The sequence below is a fragment of the Phaenicophaeus curvirostris genome, chromosome 16, assembly GCF_032191515.1.
Source record: "Phaenicophaeus curvirostris isolate KB17595 chromosome 16, BPBGC_Pcur_1.0, whole genome shotgun sequence".
Lineage (NCBI taxonomy): Eukaryota > Metazoa > Chordata > Aves > Cuculiformes > Cuculidae > Phaenicophaeus > Phaenicophaeus curvirostris.
In genome coordinates this window covers 4,897,334-4,923,444 of record NC_091407.1, presented here as the reverse complement: position 1 = coordinate 4,923,444, position 26,111 = coordinate 4,897,334, and the positions used below count along the sequence as shown (strand labels likewise).

Sequence of the window (26,111 nt, the reverse complement as noted above, 5' to 3'; positions counted from 1 at the left end):
CAGCTTCATCCCTGGGTCCCCAGACGATGAGGAGGACACATCATGCACTGTAAATTATTGAGGTCCTGACCCATATGCCTCACTTGAGCAAAACCTGCCTCAGGGGAGTGGCACTTAGTGGTAACACTGGTTTAAGGAGTCCCCTGCTCTCACCTGTCTCATCGTCCCAGCACAGGGTCCATAGGGCCACGCTAGCAGCAGAGATGGGGAACATTTCACTTAAGAAGAAAGCTTGCAGAAAGAGAAAGAAAACACAAAGTCCACAAGCACAGCTGAAAGAGCAGGAGGCAGTGCCTGGGGCAAAAAGCCAGGGGGACATAGGATCCCTCAACCCCTGTCTCCACCAAAGGCTTTTGATGATGGCACTTCTGCTGCTGGGCACGTCCCAGAAAAGCAGAGTTCAGCCGTGGGCTCTCATCTGCTCTGGGGGCATATTTGAGCCCAGCAAATGCTTTCAGAGTTGAAAACTTGTGCACCTCTTATATAAAGCAGCAGGATCCCTCTTGGATCACCCAACAGTAAGACAGGGAAGTAGCTCTCCAGCATCTTCTTGAAGCTCTCCTTCACTGCTGGAGTTGGGCAGGTCATGGGTGAACCATTGCCCTCTCATGGTGGCTGCCCTGGCAGCTCATGGGTGAGCAGAAGACCTTGCACGGTCCAGGGGTGGCTGGTGGGACCCAGCTGTGTAGCCCCATGGAGGCATCCTTCCAGTGTGGGGCTGGAAAACCTGCAGCAGGGTCACTGGGAGACCCATGGCTTGGCAAATTGAGGTCTGGAGCATCACAGAGCACCTCTGGGTGCAACTGAGCATCTGTAAAGTTCCCTTTCTCTAGTGTGAAGAGGCCAGTGCTTTAGTGGGCACCTAAGCTGAGAAGGCAAAAAACCATCATGAAGCAAGTGGCGTAGGAGAACAAGTGGTAGGTGGGGGTATGTGTAAAGAACGTACTGACAGCCGCTTTCCAAAGCACTATAACCCCATGATGGTTCGTTTGGGTTAGACATAAATGAACTCTGTGTTGGTTCCCATCAGGAGTAATGCAAAAAAAGGATTTTCAGCCCCAGGGCAGTGTGATGGGTGACGCTGGCCAATTCGGGTGGTTGCACACTGGCCACAGCAGCTGCTGGTTTTCAGCGAGTGACCCTGCACAGGGGCACCGTGCAAAGCTTCTGGCAGTACCTGGTGTTCAAAGGATTTGTCGCTCACCCATGCTGGGGCTGGACACGTGTCAGGCTGAATGGCTCCATCCTGATGAGAGCATCCTCCCCTTGGCTGTTCCTCCTGGCACGTGACAGGGAACAGCCCGCAGACCCTTGGCCACCCCAAGACAACCAGGGATCGTGCACGGGGCAGCCGCTCGGGTGCTCATCCGCTCCTCCGCTGCCAGGAAAACAGGCTGGAAAGCACCGAGGTGCAACTGTGTCATGTTTTCTCTGCAGTGTTTACAAAACCGCTTGCTCATCAAACACAAAAGTAGCTGTTTACTTTTTAAGTAAAACAAACATAAAATGCCTTCTTCTTTATTGCTGTTCAAAAGGCTGCTTTGTTCCCTCCAGCCTCTGCGCTTGCCAGAGGCAATCGGGCTGCACAGTCGGGGTCTCTCTGGGCTGGAATCACCCATCCCCAGTTAAAAGCCCCCATTTCTGCTCTGTGGATGCCCCATCCATGCTCATATAGACACTGCCCCAGGGACAGTTCCAAAACTTGGGGTCTATTGTAGTAGACCCCAAGTTTTGGAACTGCATCCATGCACGTTCCCCAGCCAGACCTCCAGATGAGCTCCCTGTCACAGATCCAGTTTGGACAAGCTCAAGGTGAGGAAGGAAGGAGCTGAGCAAGAAGCTGGTACCGGCTGCTGAGATGTTGTTGTATTTTCCTACTTCCAACTGTTTATTTACCAGCATGTTGGAGAGCAGTGATCTCTTCCTCATGCCTTATTGAGAAGCTCAGCTGTGAAATAACTAAATGAACCATCCCTTTTTATTAGCCTTTGAACTTAGCAGAGGAGCAATCAGTTAATGGCTGACCAGTTTTTGAAGATGCTAAGCACATTACAAGTGCTAAGTATTATTATTTTCCCTGCAACGTTTTATTTTTCCCTCTGAATATTCAGTTTAAATAACCCTCCCAATTACATTATCCGGTTTCATGCATTTTGCTTAGATTAAATGTGGTGCTGCTTACAATTCACTCACCTCTCTGGTTTCCAGGTCTCTGCAAACCTCATCCTAGCCTTTGCCACTCAATCCTGGGCTGAAATCATTCTAGGTCCAGCATCTGCCACAGCTCTGCTTTGGTTTCTTAAAATCAAACCCAACCATATCACTTCTCCACAGATACTTTGGCCTCTGGCTCCTTGCTCTTGCTTATTTATACGATTCCCCTTTCTTAATAGGTGAACATCCTGCAATCTTTCCCTTTCCTTCCAGCTAAATTAGCTCCCTGGATAAGCTCTCTCCTTGCACTTGCTGGCATCTTCCTAAGATGCCTTGTGCTGCTTTGGTTTCTTCCTTTGGGAAAGAGCTGATCTTTGAGATCAGCTGTCCAAAGGATAGTACCCTGGTGCCACTCAAACTACCTCGTCTCACCTGGGAATCTGCAGCCACATACACCTGTGGCTTTGCAGGGGAGGGTGGGTCTGACTCAGACATCGCACCTGGTGGGTGTAGCCACCCCTTCTCCTGATAGCTCCAGAGCAGCAGCTGGTGGCTGAGTCCACGGATGGGCTCTTCTGGGTGTGCTGTTCTCCAAAGCCAGCCTAGAGCAGGGACTTCTCAGTTCCCTCAAAAAGAGAAGCCTCCTGACTGTATCAGAAAGGGTTCAACCATCTCTAATGGTGAGGGGCAGCTCCCAGCTCTGGTCTAGCACCTCCATCTCTGCTTTCCCACTCTAGGACAAAACTGTGAGGTGGGTGGGACATCAGAAACCAGCCCATGTCTCCACTCACTCTCTTTCCCAGCTGCAAGTTCTGCTTGGGAAGAGAGGTTTGGGGTGGCCACGCCAGGCACCTGCTCTCCTCAGCTTCTGCTGCCAGTCTCCTGGCGCGTGTCTTACCTCAAGCCCTTGTGTCTGCATTTGACTGTCTTTTAGGAGCAGTGATTACCTTGCAAGGCTGGAGGAGACTGTGGAGCAGCACAGGGGTTTGTCAGCTGTCAGCACTTGAAGGATTTCTCATGTGTAGGGCTGCCACGTCTCTGGCTGGGATTTCCCAGGCAGGCGTATGTGTGTGAACTCTGTAGTGGGTGGTAGTGCTGTTACAGGCAGAATGATCTAAGGATATAGATGAGATAAGGTTTGTATGGAGAGGTAATATCTCTTATTGCGACACCTGACATGGCTGGGAAAGCAAAACACAAGAGCTTTTGTGCACGCAAGCTCTTTGTCAGCCTGAACTGAGTGGATCACATCAGGGAGGTGTCAGATGGACAGTGGCAGACGGTTCATGCCCACGTCCTCCGTGGCTGCTTGGCCAGGGGGTCACTGGCACTTCCAGCCCCTTGCAGTGACTCCCAGCATCTGCTCCGCTCCCACTCCTCAAATCTTACTGCAAAACAAATCACAGGTGGGGCAGGGGGGCACGTTCAGGAGAAGCAGGTTTTAAGTGCCAACTGCAGGGAATGGGAACCTTTGTGTCTTGGCTACAAATGTGGTGGAATGAGATTAATTAATTTAGCTGCATCGCCTGAATAGTGCCAGTGTTTACTTATGAGACCACAGATGAGCTTTCGCAGTACCCAGAGAGCTCTCCTGCTGCTCGGATGGGCTGGGTAGCTCTTGATTGCAGGGCAAGAGATGCCCAAGGAGAGCTCTGCTGCGTAAAAGTGATGCTGAGAGAAAGAAAAAGATTTAAGAGGCTGCCAGCAGAGACAAGCTGCAGGCACCACTCACAAAATTTGAGGCATCCCATCACACCCCTGCAGATCAGGCAGAACTGGCCAGGGGCTTGTGCAAGGACAGAGGAGGCTGTCAAGTCTGGACACCGTGGCGTGTTGAGCCAGACCAGAGGGCTGGAGAGCTGTGAGGAAGGCGAGTGAGGTGGGAGGAAAGCGTGGATGTTACGTGTCGGGCTGATCGCTTGCTTTCACAGCTGGAAACACTAAAAAATGTGATGGATCCAGAAGAGAGCCCAGGAGATGAACAAGACAACGTGGGGGACAGCACTTGAGTAGCTTAATGGAGAAGATGAACCAGGAGAGAAGAGTTAGTTAGAAAAGGTGAAGAGAGGGGAGGATAGAAACCACAAGAAAGCTGATAAAAGACAGAAATGGAAATCTTTTAGTCCCAAAGAAAGCAATGATGGAGTACATTAATGAGGTCTTTAATGATGATGCAGGTAAAGGTGAGCAGCAAATGGCCATTTCCAGACAGCTGAACTGAGTGTGAAAAAACAGATGTTGATGGGATGTGAGAAGCAATCAGCACATGCAGGAACAACAGCGCACCCAGTGTCATTAACATTCCCACTGAATTATTAAAAAGGCACACACATGCAAACTCAGACACTGGGGAGATTCTTTTGGTTACTTCACAAGGATAGAGAAGTTGCAGAAGGAGGGAAACAGGCACGATCACATGATTTGGACCAAAGGAAAGGGCAGCATAACCAGTAAAAACTAGAATCCTGCTTGGCCACTTGCCACGTCCCTGGTATTTCTGTGTGTTCTCATCCATAGAACAGAGGAAACTGAGTCCAGAAAACTGACTTCACTCTGAATCAGATGATTTCCCTTTGTAAAGTGCTGGGTGAGGGGCAGGGAAAGCAGGAATGAACAAAACTCTCAAGTCACCATTTGGATAATCCCTATCACCCTTCCCTTGGTGCTGGTGAGCTGGCTGAGAGGGGTGAAACAGAGGCTACGGCAAAAAGGAGATGTGAAAAAGAGTGTAAATAAATTCAAGTGAAGTCCAAGTCATGGCTACAAGGCATAGTTGTTGGGTTGGGTTCTCCAGCACCACCGACAATGCACATCAGCAGCTTTACTGCCTTCAGCACCTTGAAGCATCGGCCGGCAGCGGTGGTTTGGAGGTGGAGGAATGGTAACTGCGATACATCTCTCTCTAAAGAACAGTTTCACCTCCAGGCACCTACCCAGGAAAACCAACTTAGGACCCCATGACAGAAAGGCTGTGGTGAGTAAATGGAGAGGAAGGAGCTGGAGGAGAGGGCTGGAGCACCTCCAGGGTCCGCACCTGCCTGGCAATACTCTATGGATCCATGTGGTGTTGCAGCCACACTGCTACAGGACAAGACCTGTTCATGCCCCCTGCACATTTAGGGTGGGATCAGGGCTTTCCCCAAATAACCCCTTGAAGACCATCCCATCTTCTCTGCTCTGTCCCCATCCTATGTCCATGTGCATCCATGTCTTCACAGCTTCAAACCTTGGGATGGTGGCACTGTCCTCACAGGACGCTGCAGAGGAAAGGGATGTGGTAAGCACTGAAGAGGAGCTGAAGCCAAGGTGAGCCAGTCCCAAAATGGGCAGGGAAGGTGCTGCTGCCCCTGGACGGCACATTGTCAGTCCTCATCCTGACGAGCACTTGGATGCAAATAAATTCCAGCTTGGGCTCCCAAACTCCTGCTCTGTCAACTGCGCTAAAAATAGCCCAACGCAGTGCGTGCTGGCTTCAATCACCCTCATCGATCCGCTGCTGCTTTTGGGTCTGGTCCAGCATCACCGCAGCACATCCCTCTGCAGCCCGGAGTCTCCCCTGGACCCCTCCTCACCCAAAGGATGTGTGTTGTTGGGCCACCTCCACCACACTGACCCCACCCTTGCTAACCCCCCTCACCTGCAAGCAAGGTGATTTATTGCTCCAGCACATGACAGGCAGCTAGGCTGCAGTAAGTGTGTGATGGAGGGGTGGGATGGAGGGGGGTTATGCTGCAGCTCCTGTTTTCTGCAGAGCTGCACCTTTTTGCTTCACTTGGAGCCCTCTTGCTTTAGGTGGGTTTGGGGCAATAAGAACAGCCTGGCCGGACATGGGAGCATTTCTCTTTGCAGAAGCAGCTTAAGAAATTGAGTGGTTGAACTGGAAACAAAATAAAGAAGAGGAGCACCTAACAGGCTGCAGCTGGTGAAATTCTCCCTCTGCCCTTAAAGGGGTCAGTGAAGCAGCTGCCTCAAGGGGGTGAAGGATGCTGTGGACAGAGCTCAGCAGGAGGTCTGTGTATGGTGGCTCTGGGGACAGTGGGACTCCTTGGGTTTTTTGCCTGGGTTATTTCTCAGCTCACTTGTGGCATCTAATGCTGAGGGACATGGACCATGGCTGCCAGGACTGCACCCTGTATTGGAGGGAGGGCAAGGAGCAGTATGGCCATTCCATCACCACCCAATGAGCCATCTGGAGCTCTCTGAGACCCACAGTGAGGCCCCACCAACTACAGAGGTATGGGGGGTGCAGGTACCTCCCTTGGAGTTACCTCAGAGATGGAGGGACCTGGATCTCTTCTAACCCTACTTTTCTCTAATTGCAAAGAGTTTGCATCTGGGAAGTGTTTAATTTAGAAAGGCTAGTGCTGCTCTATCACATTTCCTGTGTCGGTCTCTGTTGGCTTATGACCACTGAAATCCTGGTGTGAAAACAGAATCAGGCTTTGATTTCATCTGCCCCTGCTGTTTTATGCTACTAACAACTTTGTATTTCTATAGCGGCTTTTATTCTGGGAGCTAAATGGGCTTCACAGACAGGCATTTAATTAATCCAGCCTCCCCAATCAGCCTACGCCCTCAATGCCACAAGGAAGTGTTTTGCAGAGGAGGAAACAGAGGCAGAGAGGAGCAAAATGACTTGCCCTGGGTAAAGAGATGAACTCGCTGCTGATGTGCTGTTGCCTCCACCGCGAGGTGTTATGCTCTGCTGGTTGCACCCTCACTATGAGGAGCCATGGAGATGGTCATGAGGTCATCTCCAAACTGGTGTGGGAACTGGTCTCGGGGTAGGAGGAGTGACTGAGAAAGGTTTTTTGGTGTCTGTCAGTGACTGCTATCACTGGAGCATCTAAGCCCAAATTAACTCATAAACTGCCACCACGTTTGATCATCCTGGCCTCTTGCTGAGGAATCCCCCGAGACCATGAAACAGTGCCACGAGGTTCCACCACCATCTCCCCCAGCCATCTTTGCTGAACAACTCCTGTCTCTCCAAGGAGCACTCAGGATTTGCAAGGGAAGGTGAGTTCTGCCGAAGACTTTGCTTTGGTGCAGATGCTATAGCTGAGGTTTGGGGAGGGACTCACCATGGTGTCACAGGATAAAAGAGAGGTGATCCTCAGCTCCTCTTTCCAGGTCTTGTTCACTGACTGGTGAGCAGGACACAGCTCTGAGAAGCTGCGTGCTGTGGGGAGGGTCTGGCACACCTGGAAGGGGTGGAGAAATGTGCTGTTGCTCATGCACAGTGAATACGTTCCTGGGGAAATTGCTTGCCTTTTATTATGAAACCCTGCTAATGGTTTGTTGTCTACACAAATAACCATGAGGAATGAACTTGTGCACTTCCCAGCCTGCTCTGTGTCTTCCTGGCTCAGCTCCTTTCTGAACAAACATAACCTTTTGCAAGAATACCTGTCAAAATCGCTTTGAAATATTGAAATAAGAGGATGGGATACGGTTTGCTCCTGGGCCCTAGTGCTCATCTGTCAGGACTAAAGATGTCCATCCAGAGCTGTGAGCAGAATGCAAGAGAAAGACTAAGAAGCAGCAGGACCCCAAAGGAGTGCATTTGGGGAGCTCATTGCCACACTGCGCTGGCTTGCTGGACTGCCACATGCTGAGCAGCAACACAACCCTAGTGTGGCCCTAGCGAGACACGGGGTCTTGTAACTCAACTGGAGCTTAATCGGGGCTAAATTGTGTCCTTCAGCCACCATTGTGGTCAGGGATTGCCTTCAGAGCCACAAAGCCTCCCTCCTCCTCCTCACCTCGTGAGTAGGCTCATCTGTGAGTATTTTGGAGATAAAGCAAAAAGCTGTTGAGTCTCAGATCTGTGTTAGACAAAACTGGTTGAGGGGCATGTGGTGCCTCGGATACAGTTTTGGAGTCCCAAGGGTTGCTCAGGGGCTCCCCAAGTTGTCCATCTCCAAAGCCGCTAGTGGAATATGGGAGCCAAACTGGTTTTGGGGCAGTGCCAGGACTGCAGGAGGAGGTGCTGCCCAAGGCTGGGGCTGGGACACAGACCGTTGTTGGCAGAAATCAAACACTTAAACCCAAACATCCTCCCCTCCTCCAAAAAATATCCGGTCCACCACCCACCCGCCCACCAATGAACCACCAAGAAAGTTCTTCAAACCAAACTCCATCTCTTTCTCTAAAATCCATGATTAAAACCTGGTACAAACAGGTGAATATAGATATAGATATATTTTAGTAGATGTAGTATTTTTTTCTCCTCTCTCTCTCTCATTATACAGCAAACATTGCAAATATAGAAATTTTCTCTGTACAATTAACGACTTCGGTTTACAATGCAATGTGTGGTAAAACCTTCAGTGAGTGAAAATGTGAACGGGCCTTCAACCGGGTAAAAGTCTAAACTGGAAGACTCCGTTTGCAAAAACAGCCCAAAGGATGCATCTCCTTCTGGTCTCTTTTTGGTTTTTGTTGCTGTTTTTGTTGCTGTTGATTTTGGAAGGGAAGGAAGGAAGAACACAAACTGTTCACAAAGAATCCACAAAATCACGGAATAGGGACTCATGCAATGCAATACTGGGAAACACCAGACCTCAGCTCTCTGCCTGCTCTTTCGCTTTCTTTTTATATTCGATTTTTTCTTTTTTTTTTCTTTTTTTTTTTAAAAAAAAATCAAAATGAAACAAAACTTTCTTTTTTCACTCCACAGTTTGTTTGGGGTTTTTTTTGTAAAGTCTGTGTTCAAATTTGGTGCGTGTCTCACCAATGTGAGAACATTTTAATATCTCGCTTTATATATTATATAGAATATTTATAGATTTCCATAATTTGATCTCTCTTTTATTTTTATTGATTTTTTTTTAATTTTATTTTATTTTGTTTCAAAGACAGTCTAAATAAAAATAGCTGCTGCGGGTTTCTTTTGGTCCAGTTAGTGTGTTAAGTCACGAGTTGAGTGAGGACTCAGGACTTTTGCTGGGCAGAGACGCCCTTCCAGTAGTCTAAGATGTCGTGAAGATCCTCGTCTTTGGCAAACTGGACCTTTTTGCGTAGGGCATGGCCGGCTGCCATATACTCCTCCTCGTCTTTGTGCCGCTTGCGGTTGAGTTTGAAGCGCTCCCAGATGCTGTGCGATGGTTTGCAGGTGTACTCTGGGCTGGAAGTGTAGCTCAGGTTGTGATATTGAGGCGAGAGCTGAGAATAGGCCAGGTCTCTGGGACGAGGGCGGGTCAGAGGCTCCAGGATGGAAGGCTTTCGCCCTGCCATGCTGTCGTGCTGCTCTCCTTGGTGTGAGCCGGGGTACGAGTGCCGGTGTTCACTGTACTGACGGATCTTCTCTGCCTCTGCCCGCAGGATGGCCGCAGCCGGTGTCACAGTGAGGATGGTGTCGGTGGTAGGGGATGTCTTCTCGATGTATTTGGCTTCTGATTTGTGGCCCGATCCCTCGGAGCGGTAGGACCTGGGGCTCCGTATGGAGCCGCTGGAAGAGGTGCTGGAGCGTTTCGGGGCTGCCTCCATGCTGTGGTGTCGCTGGAGAGGGTGGTTGTAGCTTTCCTTGTAGACGGGGGAGAGGAATCCATGCTTGCTGGGGATCTGCTCTGATAAGAGCACCAGCTGAGGCTCCACTGTAGAGACTGCCCCTGATTTCACCCCTTGGAAGGAGGTGGACTCAGATTTCAAGGCATCGATGCAGTTGTTGATGATCTGGTTCACCTTGTCCACCTCCTTGGCAATGGTGGAGATCTCAGCCACAGAGCTCTGGGTGTCCGGTGGCAAGGACAGCTCGCAGTCTCGCCTCTCGGGCTGCTCGCCCGTCCTCACCTCCATGTAGTTGCCTTTGGTGGCCTTGGGGGTCTCACTGCTGTCAATCAGCTTGTACTGCTCGACCTCACCCGCAGAAGGCAGGTAGGGGATGCGGGTCACCGTCTCCCCACCCAGCATCTGTCCTTGGGACAGCTGGGTGATGCTGGTGGTCTCCATTTCTGGCCCGTATTTCAGCTCGATGATGGTCTTCTTCATGCTGCCGGCAGCCTTTTTGTGCTTCTCTTCCTGCTGGCGCCTCTTCCGGAGACAGTAATACACAACACCCAGGACAATCACCATGCCAAAGAGACAGCCCAGGATTGTCATGATATAATGAGTGGCGGTGGAAGGGGTGGGCACCGGCTCCTTGCGGTTGGGTCTAGTGGGTGTGATGGTGACACAGGTGTGGTTGTACTTGGAGTATTGGTGGACAGAGACTACACAGTAGGTGTAATCCCTTTGTGCTACTAGGTTGCTCACGGTGATGTTCTCCTCCTTCTTCCTGAGCTTGGTGATCATGGAGGAGAAGCCGTTTTCAAACTGGGATAGGATGTACATCTTGCTGAAGGGGTAGGGGATCTGCACGGTGAGGACGGCCGAGTTGTGGTTGAGGTGCTTCACCTGGATGTTGGGGCGCACCTCTGTTTCGCCAATGGGTGTGAAGAGGGAGAACTGTGGGGTCGTGCCATCGCCAGAGGAGCACTCCTCCTCAGAGCAGGGGCTTTCGGAGGGCACTGTGGTTGCTTGGTACCTGGGAGGGATAAAACGAGGGATCACAGTGTAGGAGCCACCGGTGCAAAGGGTAGAGAGCATGCTCAGAGCATTGCGGTAGCCAGTCCGGCCTTGGCCTAACAAGTAGTAGCCCGTGTAGTCAGGTGGAGAGTCGCACTGCATCCGATCATATGTGCGTGTCATGTTGGTGAAAGCCTCCAGCCATTGCAGGAAGCCGAGGAGCTCGCAGGAACAGTAGAAGGGGTTACTGTAGAGTTCACAGACAGAGAGCTTATTTAGGCCCCGAAAAGTGTTGCTGTCGAGTCTCTGAATCCTGTTCATGGACAGGTCAATGTTCACTATGTTGGGGCACTCCCAGAAGGCATTGGGGGTGACGGACTCGATGAGGTTGGCCTGGAGATACAGGTACTCCAGCTTCCCCAGGCCCCGGAGGATGCCCTCAGTGAGGTTCCTCAGTCGGTTGTAACCCAGCTGCAGCACCTGGAGGTTGAACTGTCCTGAAAAGGCACCATCCTCGATGTAGGAGATCTCGTTCTTCGTCAGGTTGAGGTATGTCAGGTTGCCAAAGCGGCTGAGCGAGGCGTACTGCACACTCTTGATCTTGTTGTCGTTCAGCCGCAAGTCCACGATGGTGCTGTTGATTTGCTGGGGGATGGACTCGTAGGGGGGCTGGTTTTGGCTGCAGATGGCCAACCAAACAAAGCCCTTGTCCCCCTCGATAAGCCAGCAGTCTGCCCGCACCCCACCCGTGTGCAGGAGAGAGACGGCTGCCACGCACACGCAGAGGGCTGACGTCGCGGCCCACCGGCGACCTGCCATCTGGAAGGGCGGTGTGGAGAAGGGGTTCCTGGTCTGCCAGAAGCGGGGAGCAGGATAGGGGCCAGGAAGACGTGGGCTAGTGCTTCTTCAGCAGCTTTGCTCGCCTCTCCCTTCTCCTCATGGCTTGGAGACAAGGGGGAAGCGTCCGTGGAGAAAGCCGACCTTGGTGTTCACAGTACTTGGCAGCCACCGGCTGGGGGCTCCTACCAAGCCCTGGGTGGCTGAGGCTGGTCCCACATCACCAGGTCTCTGGCATCTCGGGGAGGGAGTCATGGAGTTAGGTGCTTGTGTGGAGTCCCTCTGGCTTAGAGACAAGCCTTCCTCTCAGTTTTTATAGTACATCTCGTTTTCTTTTTGCTGCCCATTGTGACACTGGTCCCCATCTCCATGTGCCTCCGCAGGTCTGGCTGTGCCCGTTCAGTCCTCAGCTCACCTGCACAAAACACAAGAACAAACCTTGAGTCACCTTCCCTGGAGGTGTTTAAGGCACAGGTGGACGAGGTGCTGAGGGGCATGGTTTAGTGTTTGATAGGAATGGTTGGACTCGATGATCCGGTGGGTCTCTTCCAACCTGGTTATTCTATGATTCTATGAAACTAAACCCAAAGGAAAAACAACGTTTAGAGGTATTGGAGATGCACCCAACTACCTTCTTAATGTTTGGCATTTGCCTTCTAACTTTGGCTACAACCTTCCAAGGAGCCTTTGGTTTATTTGGGCGCTGCTGCCAGCACCATTTGGCAGCACAAGGTGGTCACTGACCGTGCAGGTCACCATCCTTTGAGAGCTTTGTCCAGTGTCGTGATTTAGGCAGTGGAGAGACCAGCACACATCCAGGGCACTGTTTGTCTGACCTATTTAGGTGTCTACCTTAGGAGGAGAGGAGTGATGCCCCAGAAGTGTCTGTTCCTCTCCACTGAGAGCAGATGAAGTCTAGACAACTCGCTCTGATGTAGATTTGATGCTGCAGTGTTTTGCTGAGGGGAATCCTAGCTGTCTCGTATGCTGGTGTGTGCAGCAGCGGTGCCCACAGCTGGGTAAGCTGATCGAGGACACTGTGGCTCTGACTGCATTCCTGCATGGTGCTTAGGATAAAGCCCAGCATCAAGCACCTGTCCTGTTTCTGGGAACCTGAGCAGTAGTTGCAGGACACTGTTTGACTACAGAACACACTACTGTGGTTGTCCACCAGTCAATGTCCTTGTCTGTGGTTGGGGATTGCTGCTCATCTCCAAGACTTCTCTCTGTCTTTCTCTCTCTCCGGGGTGAAATGAAGCAGAGGTGGGGAGGATCCTCAGCTGTTCAGTGGCATAAGAGGAGTAGTTACAGAAGAAGGGATGAGACCTTTCCTCCCCAACCAGAAACAGCTGCTTGAAGACCAGGAAGAGTCTTCACTAGACACCAACCTATGGGGCTGCCAGCAGCCTCACTTCCTACAGAAAAACTCTCATTCCTGGCTTGCGTTTTCCATTATGTTTTTCCCTATGTTTTAGCTGGGAATGGGAGCTCTGATTGTCTCCCTTGTCCCAGGACAAACTGTAAGAGACAAAGGAAGACATCACCTGCACTGCTTGAAAACACAGCTGGTAGGAACTGGAGGTTTCTTGGCCATCCATAAAGGAAACAGGGGCACATCTTACATCTAAATTGTCTTTGATTCGATGTGCAAAACAGTATGAATCCAGAAATTGGTTTTCAAACCATTTCCCAGTGGCCAGGCAGGGAAGGGACTGTGCTGGGTGCTGCATGCCTGAAACTTGCATGAGGCTGATTGATTGTCAAAGGATGTTTAGAGGCAGATGGCCATACCCTCACCCTTGTCCTGAAGAAATCAGCTTCTTTTCCACCCATGATACCAGGCAATGAAGCAGACCATGTTTCATTGCAGAGATCCCTGTTAACCATTCACAGTTTATACCTCAGTAATCAGGCCATTAATAATAAGCAGTAAAACAGTTTATTTGTTCTTTCTGGATTGTGAACAATGAGTCTATTCCCTGGTGGCACAGTTGGGCTTCCAGTACATGAATAACAAGATTTCTTCTTGTGTCAGCTCTCTGCACATGAAACTCTCCAGCCACTTTGTCCTCCAGCAAATACCCCACCAGCTGCTAGAGGAGGTGAGGCTGTAGGGGAAACCAACAGCCACGCACCCAGTGCCCCCACGGAGGGCACTGTGTGGTACAGCCTTCTAGCAGACTGTACTATCCTGTAGTCATGTGCAGGTGAGATGTACTGGCCCTAAGATGATGCTTCTGTGGAACCTGCTTGGGTACTTGCAGGTCTCTCTCTGCCTCCCCAGTGTGTGGTGCTGTCTTATCCCTGCTACATTTGATGGTAAGCTCAACAAAACCAGGTTTTCAATAGTTTTCCAGTAATGAAAGGGGAATCTCACGTGGAAGGGATGCTGAGAGCAAGGCAGCTGAATCTCAGCTCTCCTCCTTCCCTGGGGTAGAAACGTGGACTTTAGCACGGTTTTACATTGTTATTCCAACTGAAGCCTTTATATCACTGCAGTGATACTGATACTGCTGGTAACCCCTTCCCTGGGATGCCTGCAGAGCCATCAGCAATGGTTTGCCCCAGTTGTCCCTTTGGGACGGCACAGAGGATGCTTTCTTTGCCTGCTGCCCTGCAGTGCTTGCCCTTCGTGTGAGTAACTCCTTGTCCTCCTCCGTGGGCTCCTGCATTACAGGGACCTCCTGCCGGCAGGGGAAGCCCTGCCAAATCCAGACAGCACAGCAGCAGGGAGCGATGCATCTCTTTAGCAAGCACTTCTCCTGTCCCATTTTGACCCAGCCATCCTCTCGGAGCAAATTGGTGTTTGGGATTGTTCTGCAGAGCCAAACCAGCCTTTTTCTTGCACAGGAAGGTTTCTTGTCACTTCTTCCTGGGGAGGCTGTGGGCTACAGCCTGTGTCAGAGGGCAACAGCTAGTGGAGTGGGACTATCTTGTCAGCAGAGACAGAGCCTTTGTGGACCTTGCCAGGCTGATCCCCTATACCCTTCTCATCACCTATGCATGTCCCTCATCTAATTCTCAGGGGTGAAGAAGAACAATGGTTAATGACTCAAACGTGTTCAATATTGCTCCTGCTGTGTGTTTTCTCTTCTTTCCTATATGTTACCTATCAGATGAGTCCTTCTCCAACAGCAAAGAGAAAAGGCATTTTATCAGCAGCCTGAGTTTAATTTCACCTCATTAAAGAAAGCAATTTGCTGGTTTATTTGCTTTGCAAAGTGTGAATAAAATGACAGCATTAAGGAGATGTAAGAGAGGAAAGAGGGGCTAATCTCCCTTCTTAGATTGCTGGGACATGACTGGGGAGTGGAGAAGTGGGTCTTGTTGCTTTGCACAGAAGGCATTAATTGTTCATCTTGCTGGCTTCTGAAAGCGCCCTTCCCAGCATCGTGCCGACACGAGTGTGCGTGGGGGTGTGTGTGTGCACGCTGCCACATCAGCCCAGTGCCAAGCATCCTGCGAGGCAGGATGGGAGCAGGGGCACATGCAGTGGTTCCCGACTCATCTCCATGTAACAGCAGCGAACAGACACCCAAGAGGTTTCTCCTTCCATTTTCTACCTTTTACCTCACATATAATCACCTTTTTCTGTTTCTTTCTTTGGTAACTCTTGAGTTCCTGCAGCTGGGATACAGCTCTGGAGAGCAGAGGAGAGACACCCTCCACCACCCCCAGCCTCTTCCCCAGAGACTGGATAAAAATCTGTAAGAAAAGCTAGTTTTAGCCCTCCTGCCTGCGTGATTTATCTTTGCCCAGCTGTCCTGGTTTTATTCTCCTGGTAACCCAATCACACACCACGTTTTCCAGACCTCTGACCCTCCACAGAGCTGCCTTGGAAAACTGGAGAACAAGCCACCTACAATTCTAATGCAAAAAACAATGAGGAAAGTGGGGATTTAGGGTTCTATTTCACTGACTGAGGAACAAAAGCAAAAGAAAGGAATGAAGGTGATACGGAATAGAAATAACAATGATTTGAAATGATTAATTTTAACCTGAACCAGAGATACTTTGAACACTGGCACCATGTGGATGATGACAAGTCTGTGTCCACGGGGAGGCTGTGGTGCCCACTCAGTACCTTGCAGGAAATATTCCTGCACGGTTTCCTCTGCACTGCAAAGTGCTGTATTTCCCTTTCCTTCTGATTTCATAAGGAAGCATGATTTGTCTAGCTGAGAAGATGCGAGCCTTACATGGCTAGCAAAGGGGCAACATGAACTCCCTCATTCCTTGCTGCTCCTACGTGTTTCCTCTGATCTCCAGTATCCCTGCTGGAGCCCAGGTCTGTGCTTCACCTTGATGATCCTCAACCCTGGCCCATGATGCCCTCCCCTCCCACCTGTCGCTGATTCTCCAGCCCTGGTCTCCATCAGCAACCCAGAGGAAGAGGCACGACTTTTCTGTGATGTCCACGAGTCTGCAGCCTGCACTGAATGAGCAGTAGCATCCTTGTCCTGGCTGAAAGCTCCCAGCAAGAGAGGGGGAAAGGAAAAGGCAAAGCTGAGGCTCCAAAAACCAGTGCAGGCTGGTTGGTAAGTTTTTGGCTTCCATCTCCTGACTAATGGCATCTCAGTAAATTAAAGCAGAGCAGCAGCTGTAAGGAAGCAAACAAAGCAGCCGTGGGGGCTGGGTAGGTAAAGGGATGGAGAGCTGGGCAGCACATATTATTATATGCTGTCCTGGCACTCAATTCCTAATTTTGTTATTCTACTGAATGAGTTATTTCAAACTGTGGATTAGATTTACTGAGTGAAGGCAAGGAGCCAGATAAACGTGTGTGCGTGTACGTGCATGTGGATAAACGCATACACACAACAGTGCTCCTCTCCTTGGCATTTCTGCCTCTCCGTAACTTCATTCTCCCCAGCTGCTCCATCTCCAGCTGGCTGGGTTTCAGTTTCTCTTAAACGTCTTTCACAGCCGCTCGGGCCATTTTAGCAGTAAATTAAGTAGCCCCACTACAAATAGAGCCACAGTGAAAGAGGAGCGATACGTTACAAATGATAAATGTTTGATCACCTAAAGAAAGAGGGAGGGAAAACTTAGGACTAACAGGCACTGAATTTTAAGTGAATCTTGGTTCTTTGTTATGCGTAAAATAATCCAAGGAGGCAGCTGCAAGATGGCAGAGAAAACATTTTAGTGATGTCCTCTCCCCTAAATGGCTTGTTGTCCATCCTGTTCAGGTCAGGTGTGGAAAGGAGGCTTCTAGGCAGGTTTTTCTGCTTATTCGTATTCCTGGTGTTTGCTACATGCCTCTTGCCGGGTGATGTTGGTCAGAATCACAACCAGACTGAATAATAATAAATCTGCCTAGGCCTGTAAAACTCAAGTTCATTTTTATATCCAGAGGTCCTGGTACTAATATTGCCTTCACAGACAGGGTTTAGGCAGCATTTTGTGCATTCCAACCTTATTCCCAAATGCCTCACAGTGTTAGATAATAGAGTTCTCCAGTCAATTCTAGTCTCTCTCCTGCTATTATTTATTATTTAAGGAAAATAGGCAAGGGAGGAGAGATATATTTTCCACTGAGGTTTGAAGAAAGATGAAGAAGGAATGAAGCAGAGAGGTAAAAGAAGGCTGAGAGAGAAATGCTCAGCATTGCGTGCAGGATGGCATTTACTGAGAACTTAGGAGGTCGCAGACTAGATGACAAGTAGCCAGGTGGAAGGGATGGGTAAGACATCACTTTTCTGGGGTAGGCTGGGAGAAATTTCACACTTGGTATCTATACAGAGGCATTACTGATGTACAGACATTCATGGGCACTCTATGGTGCAAAAGCCAGTGTTTCTCTCCTCAGATTGTTCCTATCATGAGGAATACAAGCCAACTGAGATAAGACAGTGATGGTTGTTTGGTGTCCACAGACTCTCTCTAGATGCTGGATCATTTTGCCACCTCTTTGCAGGAGGCACGAGACACTATCTGCAGACTAAGGGCCAAAGGGTCAGTTTGAAGAGCCTGAAATGCATTTGCCTGAGGCCAGCACTGCAATCTGGGAATGGCCAAAACAAGCCTGTTTGCACAAACATCTTTAAGAATCTTTTTGTTCTATGGAAAACTAAATTCTGGGTTAAAACTACAATATTTTCAAGACAGGATGACTCCTGGGATTTCAGGAAATGCAGCTATTTTGCTTTTCACTCAACTGCAGTCTGAAGTCATTTACATCCATCTCATGCTGCTTAGCTTCCAGGGTCTATTAAGATGACAACCCAATCGCACACTGCTGTGGACCACTGAGTAAAATTCTCCACTGACTTTAAGTAAATTCATAAATGACCTTCCTGGAGAACAACCTCACTCACCGGGTTACCTATGTGTTAAAACAGCCTTCTGAAATATCAGCATGGGCAGATATAAATGTCATCTCCAGGCCATGACAGTGCAGTTGAGCCCACAAAGAGCCAAGGAGAGCAATCAGAAGGACAGAGTTAGAGGAAGGTGAAGAGGGAGAAGATTTTAGAGGATGCAGAGAAGTAAGAGCTCTGATCAGGTAGAACAGTACTAATAAGAAAGTGCATTTCCGTGGAAGAAAGCCTCTCTAGTATTTACTTGATGGAGTTCTTTAGAAATAATCAGCCTGAATCACAGCTCTGTTATGGGATGCTTAGGCTGATGTTAGGCTGGGGGAAAGCAGAGGTCTGGTGTAGAAGCAGGACTCTTGTTTTTCCCCAGGTTAATAGTGCTGAAGATCAAAGCATATTTTTCCAGCACTGATACAATGGAGGGAGCCAGCCCCGCGCTGGGAAGCGAAGCCGCTGGTGTTCCTCAGCACTGATGACCTGAACAGTGCCTTGTCTCTGCTGCATTGTCATCCCCGCTCAGATCTTTGCTGCTATTTGTAAGATGTTTTTACAGCTTTCATTCATTACTTCATTTTTTTTTTTCTGGAGCCCTGCAAAACCCTTTGCATCCAAGACAGGGAATGCATTTTTATACAGGATGAAATCTGGTGGTGAATCCATGAAATGGTTTGCTTTGTTAGAAATTATTTGCAGAGGCGCAGGTTTCATTTTCTCTGATTTTTTTCTTTTTTTAATGGCCATATTTAGACTCTCACACCTCTGTTTCACCTTTCCCCTGTGAATGGGTCTCAAGCCAGAAAGTGTGGGTTTCCAGCTAACCCTTAGCTCAGCTGCAGTTTCTAGGTGGAGTGTACTTCGGATTGTTGGCACGTGGACAAGAAAACACACAGCACAGGTAGGTGCTGTAAATAACACTTGATGTCACTAGGCTGCTGGGATCTCTGGGTAGGCAAAAAGGAATTCCCTTTTTCATCAGCAAGTGGCTTGCACACATGGCTGTGCTGTAGGCCAACACCCACGCTAACCTTTTACTTACTGACTTCTTCACCTTTGAAGTTTGTCCTGCTTCTCTGGTTGGAGAAGACTTCCAGATGTCTCTTCCAACCTACATTATTTTGTGATTTTAATGATCTAACTCTTGTTCTCTGGAGCTGAGGAGCCCAGCTTAAGGCTGAAACCTGACCGTCCACTTTTTGAAGGGGGTTTTTGCCCAGATATGGCAATATCTGACAAGCCCCAGTGCCCTACAGGCCTAATTTTAGCTCAGTGCTGCAGGCTGGCTTCCTGTCATGGGCCATGAGAAGGTTAATGATCGTCTGGGCAGCTCTCCAAAACCAATCTAATGTTTATTCAGGATAACAGCATTGCAGAGGAAACCAAGCATGACCACCTTCCACTAGCCAGCACCACCCTGCTCCCGCACGGCTCTGTTGGAGGAGCTCAGGTTTGTCAACTCTTGGAGAAGGAACCCTCTTCTCCTTCCCTAGTCAAGACGGTTTCTCTACAGTATTTCCAGCCCTGCTTATGCCCTGACCTCTCAACCCAAACAGATGCTGTATTTGTAGAGAAAAACACCTTAACAGTCTGTGCATTCCTTCTTTCAGTAGCGGTAACAGACACACGCCTTCCTGCTAAAATTTTATAGGACACTCCTCATGTGGCCCCTTTGGCCAGGAATGACTACAGGACCAAAAATACATCCTGGATACAATTGTTACGGAACAGTCCATGTCTCCAAGGCACCATTACCAGATGCGCTTGAACGTGCATGTGCAAGATGAGATTATAGGCTTGAATTGAAGCTGCACAGGCAACGGGGGAAGAGAGACAGCGATGCCAGCTACACAAACAGCTCAACAGGAGATGTTTAAAAGCAGTTAGCAAGTTGACCTACAATGCTGCCAAGGGCAAAGGGTAAGCCCTCCTGACCAAAGAGCATTTCCAAAGTGTATAACATGCCTTCATCTAGCACTTAAAGATCAAATAGCTGTGCCACAAACAAATATCGATGCCACAAGTACCCCAGTTTTTTGGCCCCCGTGAAGGGAGAATGTTCAGCTCTGCTACGCCCTCCAGGTCCCTGTGGTGCTAGGAGGCGCTAGGGTTGAAGGATGTGGGACACAGTGGTCCCACAGTGATGGTGGCAGGTCTGTGCTCCAGCTAGGTCTGGGATGGGGGTGAGAGGATGAAGGCTTGGTGCAGGTTAGCACATGAGGTGGTGGTGGGATGCAAGATAGCAGCAACTGCACCCTCTGACAGACAGCAGAGCCCATAAGATGGTTGCGAGCATTTATCCACCTCAAGTACTGTTTAAAAGCTTGATTTCAGCCATAAACTTACAGACTTTCTGTCCCATTAATGCAGTCCCTGCAGTTATTCCACCATGCCTGTGACACATCACCAAGGAACACGCAATGGACTCATCCCAAGGACACCCCACACCTGTAGGGAGGTAAGTACACTGCTTGCTTGGGTATTTCAGGCCTCCACGAAGGGTTTGGTTATGAGCTACAAAGCCTGAAGGCTTGGGAAGCACTGTGCTGAAGGAATGCATCTCCTTCAGTCACCAGCACTCACAGCCATACGTGGCCAGCAGCAGAGCTCTTGCTGCTTCCCTTTGGCTGCGGAAAAAAATTGTACTGATAGCAGAAAGTGTTCTCTGAGAGAGCCCTGAGATGGCAGTACTGGCTTTTCACCATCAAGAGTCACAAAATAGCTGGTACTTTTCAGCTTCCCAGGCATGCTCCAAGAGGCATTGCAAGAACATCTATTTAGCAGGGTCTCTAGAGAGCTCTGGGGATGCGCCTCCTCCTACCCGAAATGGCTGGGGAGATGGCTCGGCAGCCAGATGGTTGTATTCATTTGGAGCCTATACTAATGTCTCATTTGATTGCATTTACATCATGGTTAATGTGGCTTCTAGATTCCTGAGCAGGTATCTTTATTATGTTATATCTAAACAGAACAAAGATATGGCTCTGCTGTGGGCTTGGCTAGTTAAATTGGGTGCCTGAGTTTGTCCATGTACTTCTGTGATAAGTAAAGCCCATCTTTGCTTATAGGAGAGGCTCAGTCACAGGTGTCTCCCTCTCTTCTACCGTGCCAGCAAGCCTAGAACACAACCAAATAGCATTTTACCCCAAAACTGTGTGGGTAGAAGCAGAGAAACTTGAAAAAAAAATGGGTCATGCACATGCCAGGTTCCACCCAAGAGAGACTGGTTTTGTCTGACACATCCCCAACTGTTGTGGGAAAAGTATCAGTAGGAGCTATTGGTGTGTGTGAGCTTGCAGCTCCCAAAAGCCCTTCCTCAATGTCATGTCTGTGGCCACCCCCTGGACCACTCTATTTCCCTGCTCAACCAGAGACCTCCAAAAGATGTGGAGAGTGAAAAAGAAAACTGAATCAGAGTCCAAGACAATAGAAGCAGGGAGCTCTGCCAGGATTTGGATTGCCTGTCCTTTTCATAAACATTTAATGTGGAGGTTACCCAAGTTGAAAAAGCAAGTGAACCCAGAACAACCACCCTCTCTGGAGGAATGGAGTTTATCATTAATAATCTACTGCTAAAAGGGTAACATCTGTTTTGGACAAACTGTAATGAGATTTAAACCCCAGGTGGAGGGAGGACTTCACAGTAAAAAATGACTTTCTGTATGTCTAAATAGTTTTAATTTTTTTTCTGGCAGAAATAGCTGCTTTTCACCTCAGGCTTCTTTATGCCAGCTCTTTTTGTTTAATGATTGCTATTAATTTCCAGGGTGGCAGATGGATTCTAGCCTGGTGTAGTCTGAAATGAGGAAAAACAGCTCATGAAGGTGTGAGCTTGCCATGAACGTATGCACAGGTCACATGTGTGCTGGTGGGATGTCGCGTGTGGGTGTTTGTTTTCCAGGGGATCTATTGCTTCTTGATAGCTGCTCCCCACCCCCGGGATGTCTGAGCATCTATCAGATAGGAAAGAGAATTAGCTTTCCCGGTCACATCCAGTAGCTCTGCCTGTTTAAACCTTGATTCAGCAAAGCTGCTGATTTCAGCAAGGCTTTAGAAGGAATTCAAACCAGTACTTAAGTGCTTTGGTAGATCCACGCTGAAGTGAGCTGGAGAGCAGCATGTGGTCCCCAGAACATCAGAAGGAGCTCTCTGCCCTGTCTGGACAATGCCTGGGTGCTGCCAGGTGATGGGGGTTCCTCCTAGGGCATGAAACACAGGCGTTTGTCAGTGCTTTTCCCATGTTGTGATTATTTTTTTTTAATTCAGAGTGGGATGCTCTGAACAGGCACTCCTTCTCCATCTTCTGGCTGTGGAGACAAGTGGCTGCTGCTGAACACACAAGTCCCTGCCACAAGCTCCTAGTGCCAAAAGGAGGACTTTCTTTATCCTCTCTGCCACCACAACGAGTAGCTCACTGAACAAGTAATTCCAATTAGTGCTACAGTGAGTTGGGGTGCCCCCCTTTCTCTCTTCCCTGTTATGGAGCATCTCTAGACTTGGCTCAGGATGAGGTTGTGCAGGATACAGGCACGGCCAGGAGTGATGCTGGGTCCAGGAAACACAGCTGATGGACCAGCACATGGCAGTGTCCTGCAGCCAGACAGCTCCCCAAGACAAAAGTGTGGTGGAGGACGGGGAAGTGGTGATTTTGTTGCCCTGAGTGAGCCCTGGGGACGGAGAGAAGGGGGTAGAGATAGAAAGTGCAGCATCTCAGGTGATGTAGATAATCTCCTTTAATCTCCTGCTCAAAATAACCCAAAGTCAAGTAAGGAGGGATTATATGGCCTAAGCCACCGTTATCACCCGGGTGTAACAGACTTAGGTTGCATCTGAAGGGTTGCTGAGGAGGAAGAGGAGCTGCAGCAAATACTGGCCTGCTGGCAATGCCTCCCCAGCAGGGGTGGCTGGGGGACTGCGGACCCTCCTGGGGTAGCCGAAGGAGAATGGCAGGCTGCAGGGTGGGCTCCCCACAGACGTGGGGAGCCTGTGCAGGGACATGGTCCCAGGGACTGTCTTACATGCCCACCCATCACCTTGGCATCACCCATGGTTTTATTCTTAGGATCCAAAGCGCTTTATAGCCATTAATTATCCTAATGGGGAAGCAGTGACTATCAAACCCATTTTACAGATGAGAAACAGAGCTCCTGGGGTGGTAAGTGACACATCAGGTGCTGGGGCAGGGCTAGGGCGAGGTGGTCAGCTCCCTGCCCTTCCAGGTCCCTCCAATTTTAATGGGTCTTTTCTTACATCCTCTTGGATGCATGTTCACAGCAGCCGTGTAGCACTGGAAGGCTGAAGGCATCTTCCACCCTTTGCCAAAAAGCCACACCAGGGCTCAGCTGCTGTGCTGCTCCCAGAGAAAACTGAATTGCAGAGCCCTATTCATCAGCTGCTGGCGATGCCTACAAGATAGTGGCAGCACAGAGACGGTGTGAACGGGGATTGCAACAGGGAGGGAGCAGAGCATGTTCATTTTAATGAGCTTGTCCCTGCCTAAAGGAGAGAGAAAGCGAGAGGCCGACCTGTTTTAATAAACTCTAGCATGCGGATTTAATCAGATGGATCATTGTTCCCCTGCACAGGGATGAATATATTAAAAAAATGATTCAAACTCTTCCCCTTTGTTTTTCATTTGTATTATGTGCTATGGTGTGATAAAACATCCTGGGGCCAACTCACAAGGCAATAAAAGAGATGGTGAAGGAGAGAAACACGCTGATCCATGTGAGTGAACCCAAGCACTGTGGGGAGGGAGGGAGGCTGCTGGTGAGCGTGGCTCAAAGTGAGGGGCTGCAGCATCCTCAGCCCAACACCAAAACCCCAAGGAATTGGGTTATGGGGTCTGACCTGCTGTCAGCTAATTTTCTGGCCCCCATCCTCAAGCCTAGACAGTGCAGTAAGGTTGTGATCCAAGTTGACTAATAAGAGTTTAAGTCCAGCGCTAAAGGCTGTCCCTGATCAAGCTTGAGATCTCCACCTTGCTACAGAAACATCTGCAAGAGCCCATGCTCCTGCCAAAGGGTGGATAGGGGGAATCACCCAGACCTCTACTTTCTGCAGGAAAACCAGCTAGGGTGATGTGTTGGTGGTGTTTTGGGTTAGATAGCACTTGCCTTCAAGGGAATGGTGCAACAGGACAAAGTTTCCTCTAGACTCTCCCCTTTTCCTTACCAGGAGTCATTCCATCACTGTCTCTCCATTGCACCATCTACCAGGTGGCTCGGTAGCCACATCACTGCCTGTCTCTGAGGACAGTGGTCATTGCAACAAGGCACAGGGAGATCTTGATCCAGCAAAGCAAAGAGCAAAACGGGTCCACAGGCAGCATAGGTAGGATTGTATCAGCGTGTACCTTGGGAGTGCACGGCTCTGGGCTTGAAAGTCTCTTGCTACGTGGGTGTGAGTAAAGCCAGCTTAGGCAAAATAGCGTTTTGTACTAAGTCCCGAACAGACCACCTGGGGCCGTGGTTAAGAACAGATCTTAGGGGCCTCCAAGGTGCCTCCATGGAATTGACCTCCTTTGCCCTGCCCAAGCTCACCTTCCTTGACTCAGGCACAGGCTTAATAACCTCCAGCCCTTGCTTTGCCCACTCTTTTCTGGCCCATCAGGTTGCATTCCACCCTGAGACGTGAGGAATTGGCTCTCCAAGGCTGGGACAGGGCTCCTAGCTGGATTTTAATCACTCTCCTTAATATTAAAGCTAGAGCCAGGGCTGTCTGGCTGCATTGGTGCATGGCGAGACGGCCCTTGGGAGGAGAAACAGCCTCCCTGGCAGGTTATGGATGGACATTTGGCATTTTTGGCAGGGGGCTACATGTCCCCCTGTCACAGAGCAAGTCTGTGCCTGACAGGTTTGCACCCAGCCCTAGGACACAGGCTGGGTTTGTGGTGAGACCCCCAGGAACTGCTCTCAGCTTGGTCCCCACCAGTGACTGTGGGGCAATGACAGTGTTTGGAGGAGGGAGAAACAGTATCTCCTTCCTTCGGAAGAAGGAATGCTCTAAATTGTCATTGACTTGGTCAGTGAAAAGTCACTTATGGCCACTTGGTGTTAAATATCACAAACTTTCGTTTCCAACACTGCTCCTCCCCACCATGCTACTGCTTCATTACTTTATCCATTACTGTTCATAAGCACTAATAAATAATCCTATTTTCATTCCTACCATTGTTTAAGTGGTCATTAATTGTGGTTTATACGCTGTCTTTGTGTATTTGTGTACGATAGCTTCTTCATGATTCCTTGATTAACCGTGATTGATTGTGTATTTTAAAATCAATTAAAAGTTTCAACACTAAAAGGTAGAGTCTTTAGCAGTAATGTTCTGAGACATTGCCATTTATAATGGAGCTATTATAGTGCTGGGATCCATTAGTGTGGCACGCAGTGATCTTTACTTTCCGGATCTATGCAAATACCTATGTATGTGTGACCGTGCATATGTCTGCATCTCTTTTCTGTGAGTTATATGACTGGAAGAGGGTTTATGGTATAGGAAAGAGAGTCAGCTTCTCACAGCACGACTGGACCACGTAGAGTGAGCTGGCTTCTGTGGACATCCAGCTATCACCCACTCCCTTCTGTAAGACACTAACACAAGGGCTGAGTCCCAGGACCCCAGAATTTCCTTGCCAGCATGATAGTGCTGTGTGTTGGTTTTCTGTTTGTTAAGCAGAGCTGGCTGCTAATACCTTCAGCTGAATGGGGCCACAAAGGGAGACGTGTGTCTTTCTGCACTGCTGTTTTAGTGAATGTTTGTGCCTTTGTGGTGAGGAGGTGGGGGATGCATGGGGGTTTAGAAGGCAAACATTTGTGGTGGTGCTGATACAGGGACAGCCATTCCCTGGATGCCAGGGCATGTACTGGAGCACAAATCCCTGTGCCCTACAACATCATGCCTGTGTTCTGTCAGTCCTCAGCTCCTCGCGTTGCTGTTTTAATGGGAAAATGTATGTGTCCAGCACCAGAGCTGAAGGAAAATGTGTTAACGCTGCACTCTGTGCTTCCTGTCTTGCCCTGCAAATCTGAATCATGCGTGCCTATGCCTCTATGCACACCAGAGCATCTCTGCCCAACTTCTCCTGGCCCATGCAATGAAATAAGGGTGAGGACACCACATCAGAGATTTTTGTGTAATCGATCACTTACTTGTCCCTCCATCCTCCTGGACACTGTCTGCTGCCACAAGCAGGGCCCTCCCAGCCATCTGCCAGCTCGGGCAGAGGATTCCTGTGCGCTAATCTGCTCAGAGACGTTTGCCACCCAGCCCTCGCCCAGCTGCATGCTGTAAAAA

At 49.4% G+C, this 26,111-nt stretch overlaps 1 protein-coding gene across 1 annotated transcript; it reads right to left on the bottom strand.

Annotated features, from left to right (window-relative positions):
- Positions 1 to 8,794: 8,794 nt before the first annotated feature.
- Positions 8,795 to 11,933, bottom strand: ELFN1 (extracellular leucine rich repeat and fibronectin type III domain containing 1). Its single transcript, XM_069869917.1, has one exon. The coding sequence runs from the start codon at positions 11,479 to 11,481 to the stop codon at positions 9,091 to 9,093; it is 2,391 nt and encodes a 796-aa protein (XP_069726018.1). The 5' UTR covers positions 11,482 to 11,933; the 3' UTR covers positions 8,795 to 9,090.
- Between the last annotated feature and the right edge of the window lie 14,178 nt (positions 11,934 to 26,111).

Bases quoted from the DNA above. Each gene is read 5' to 3' on its own strand.
- ELFN1 (XM_069869917.1), bottom strand. From the start codon at position 11,481: ATGGCAGGTCGCCGGTGGGCCGCGACGTCAGCCCTCTGCGTGTGCGTG.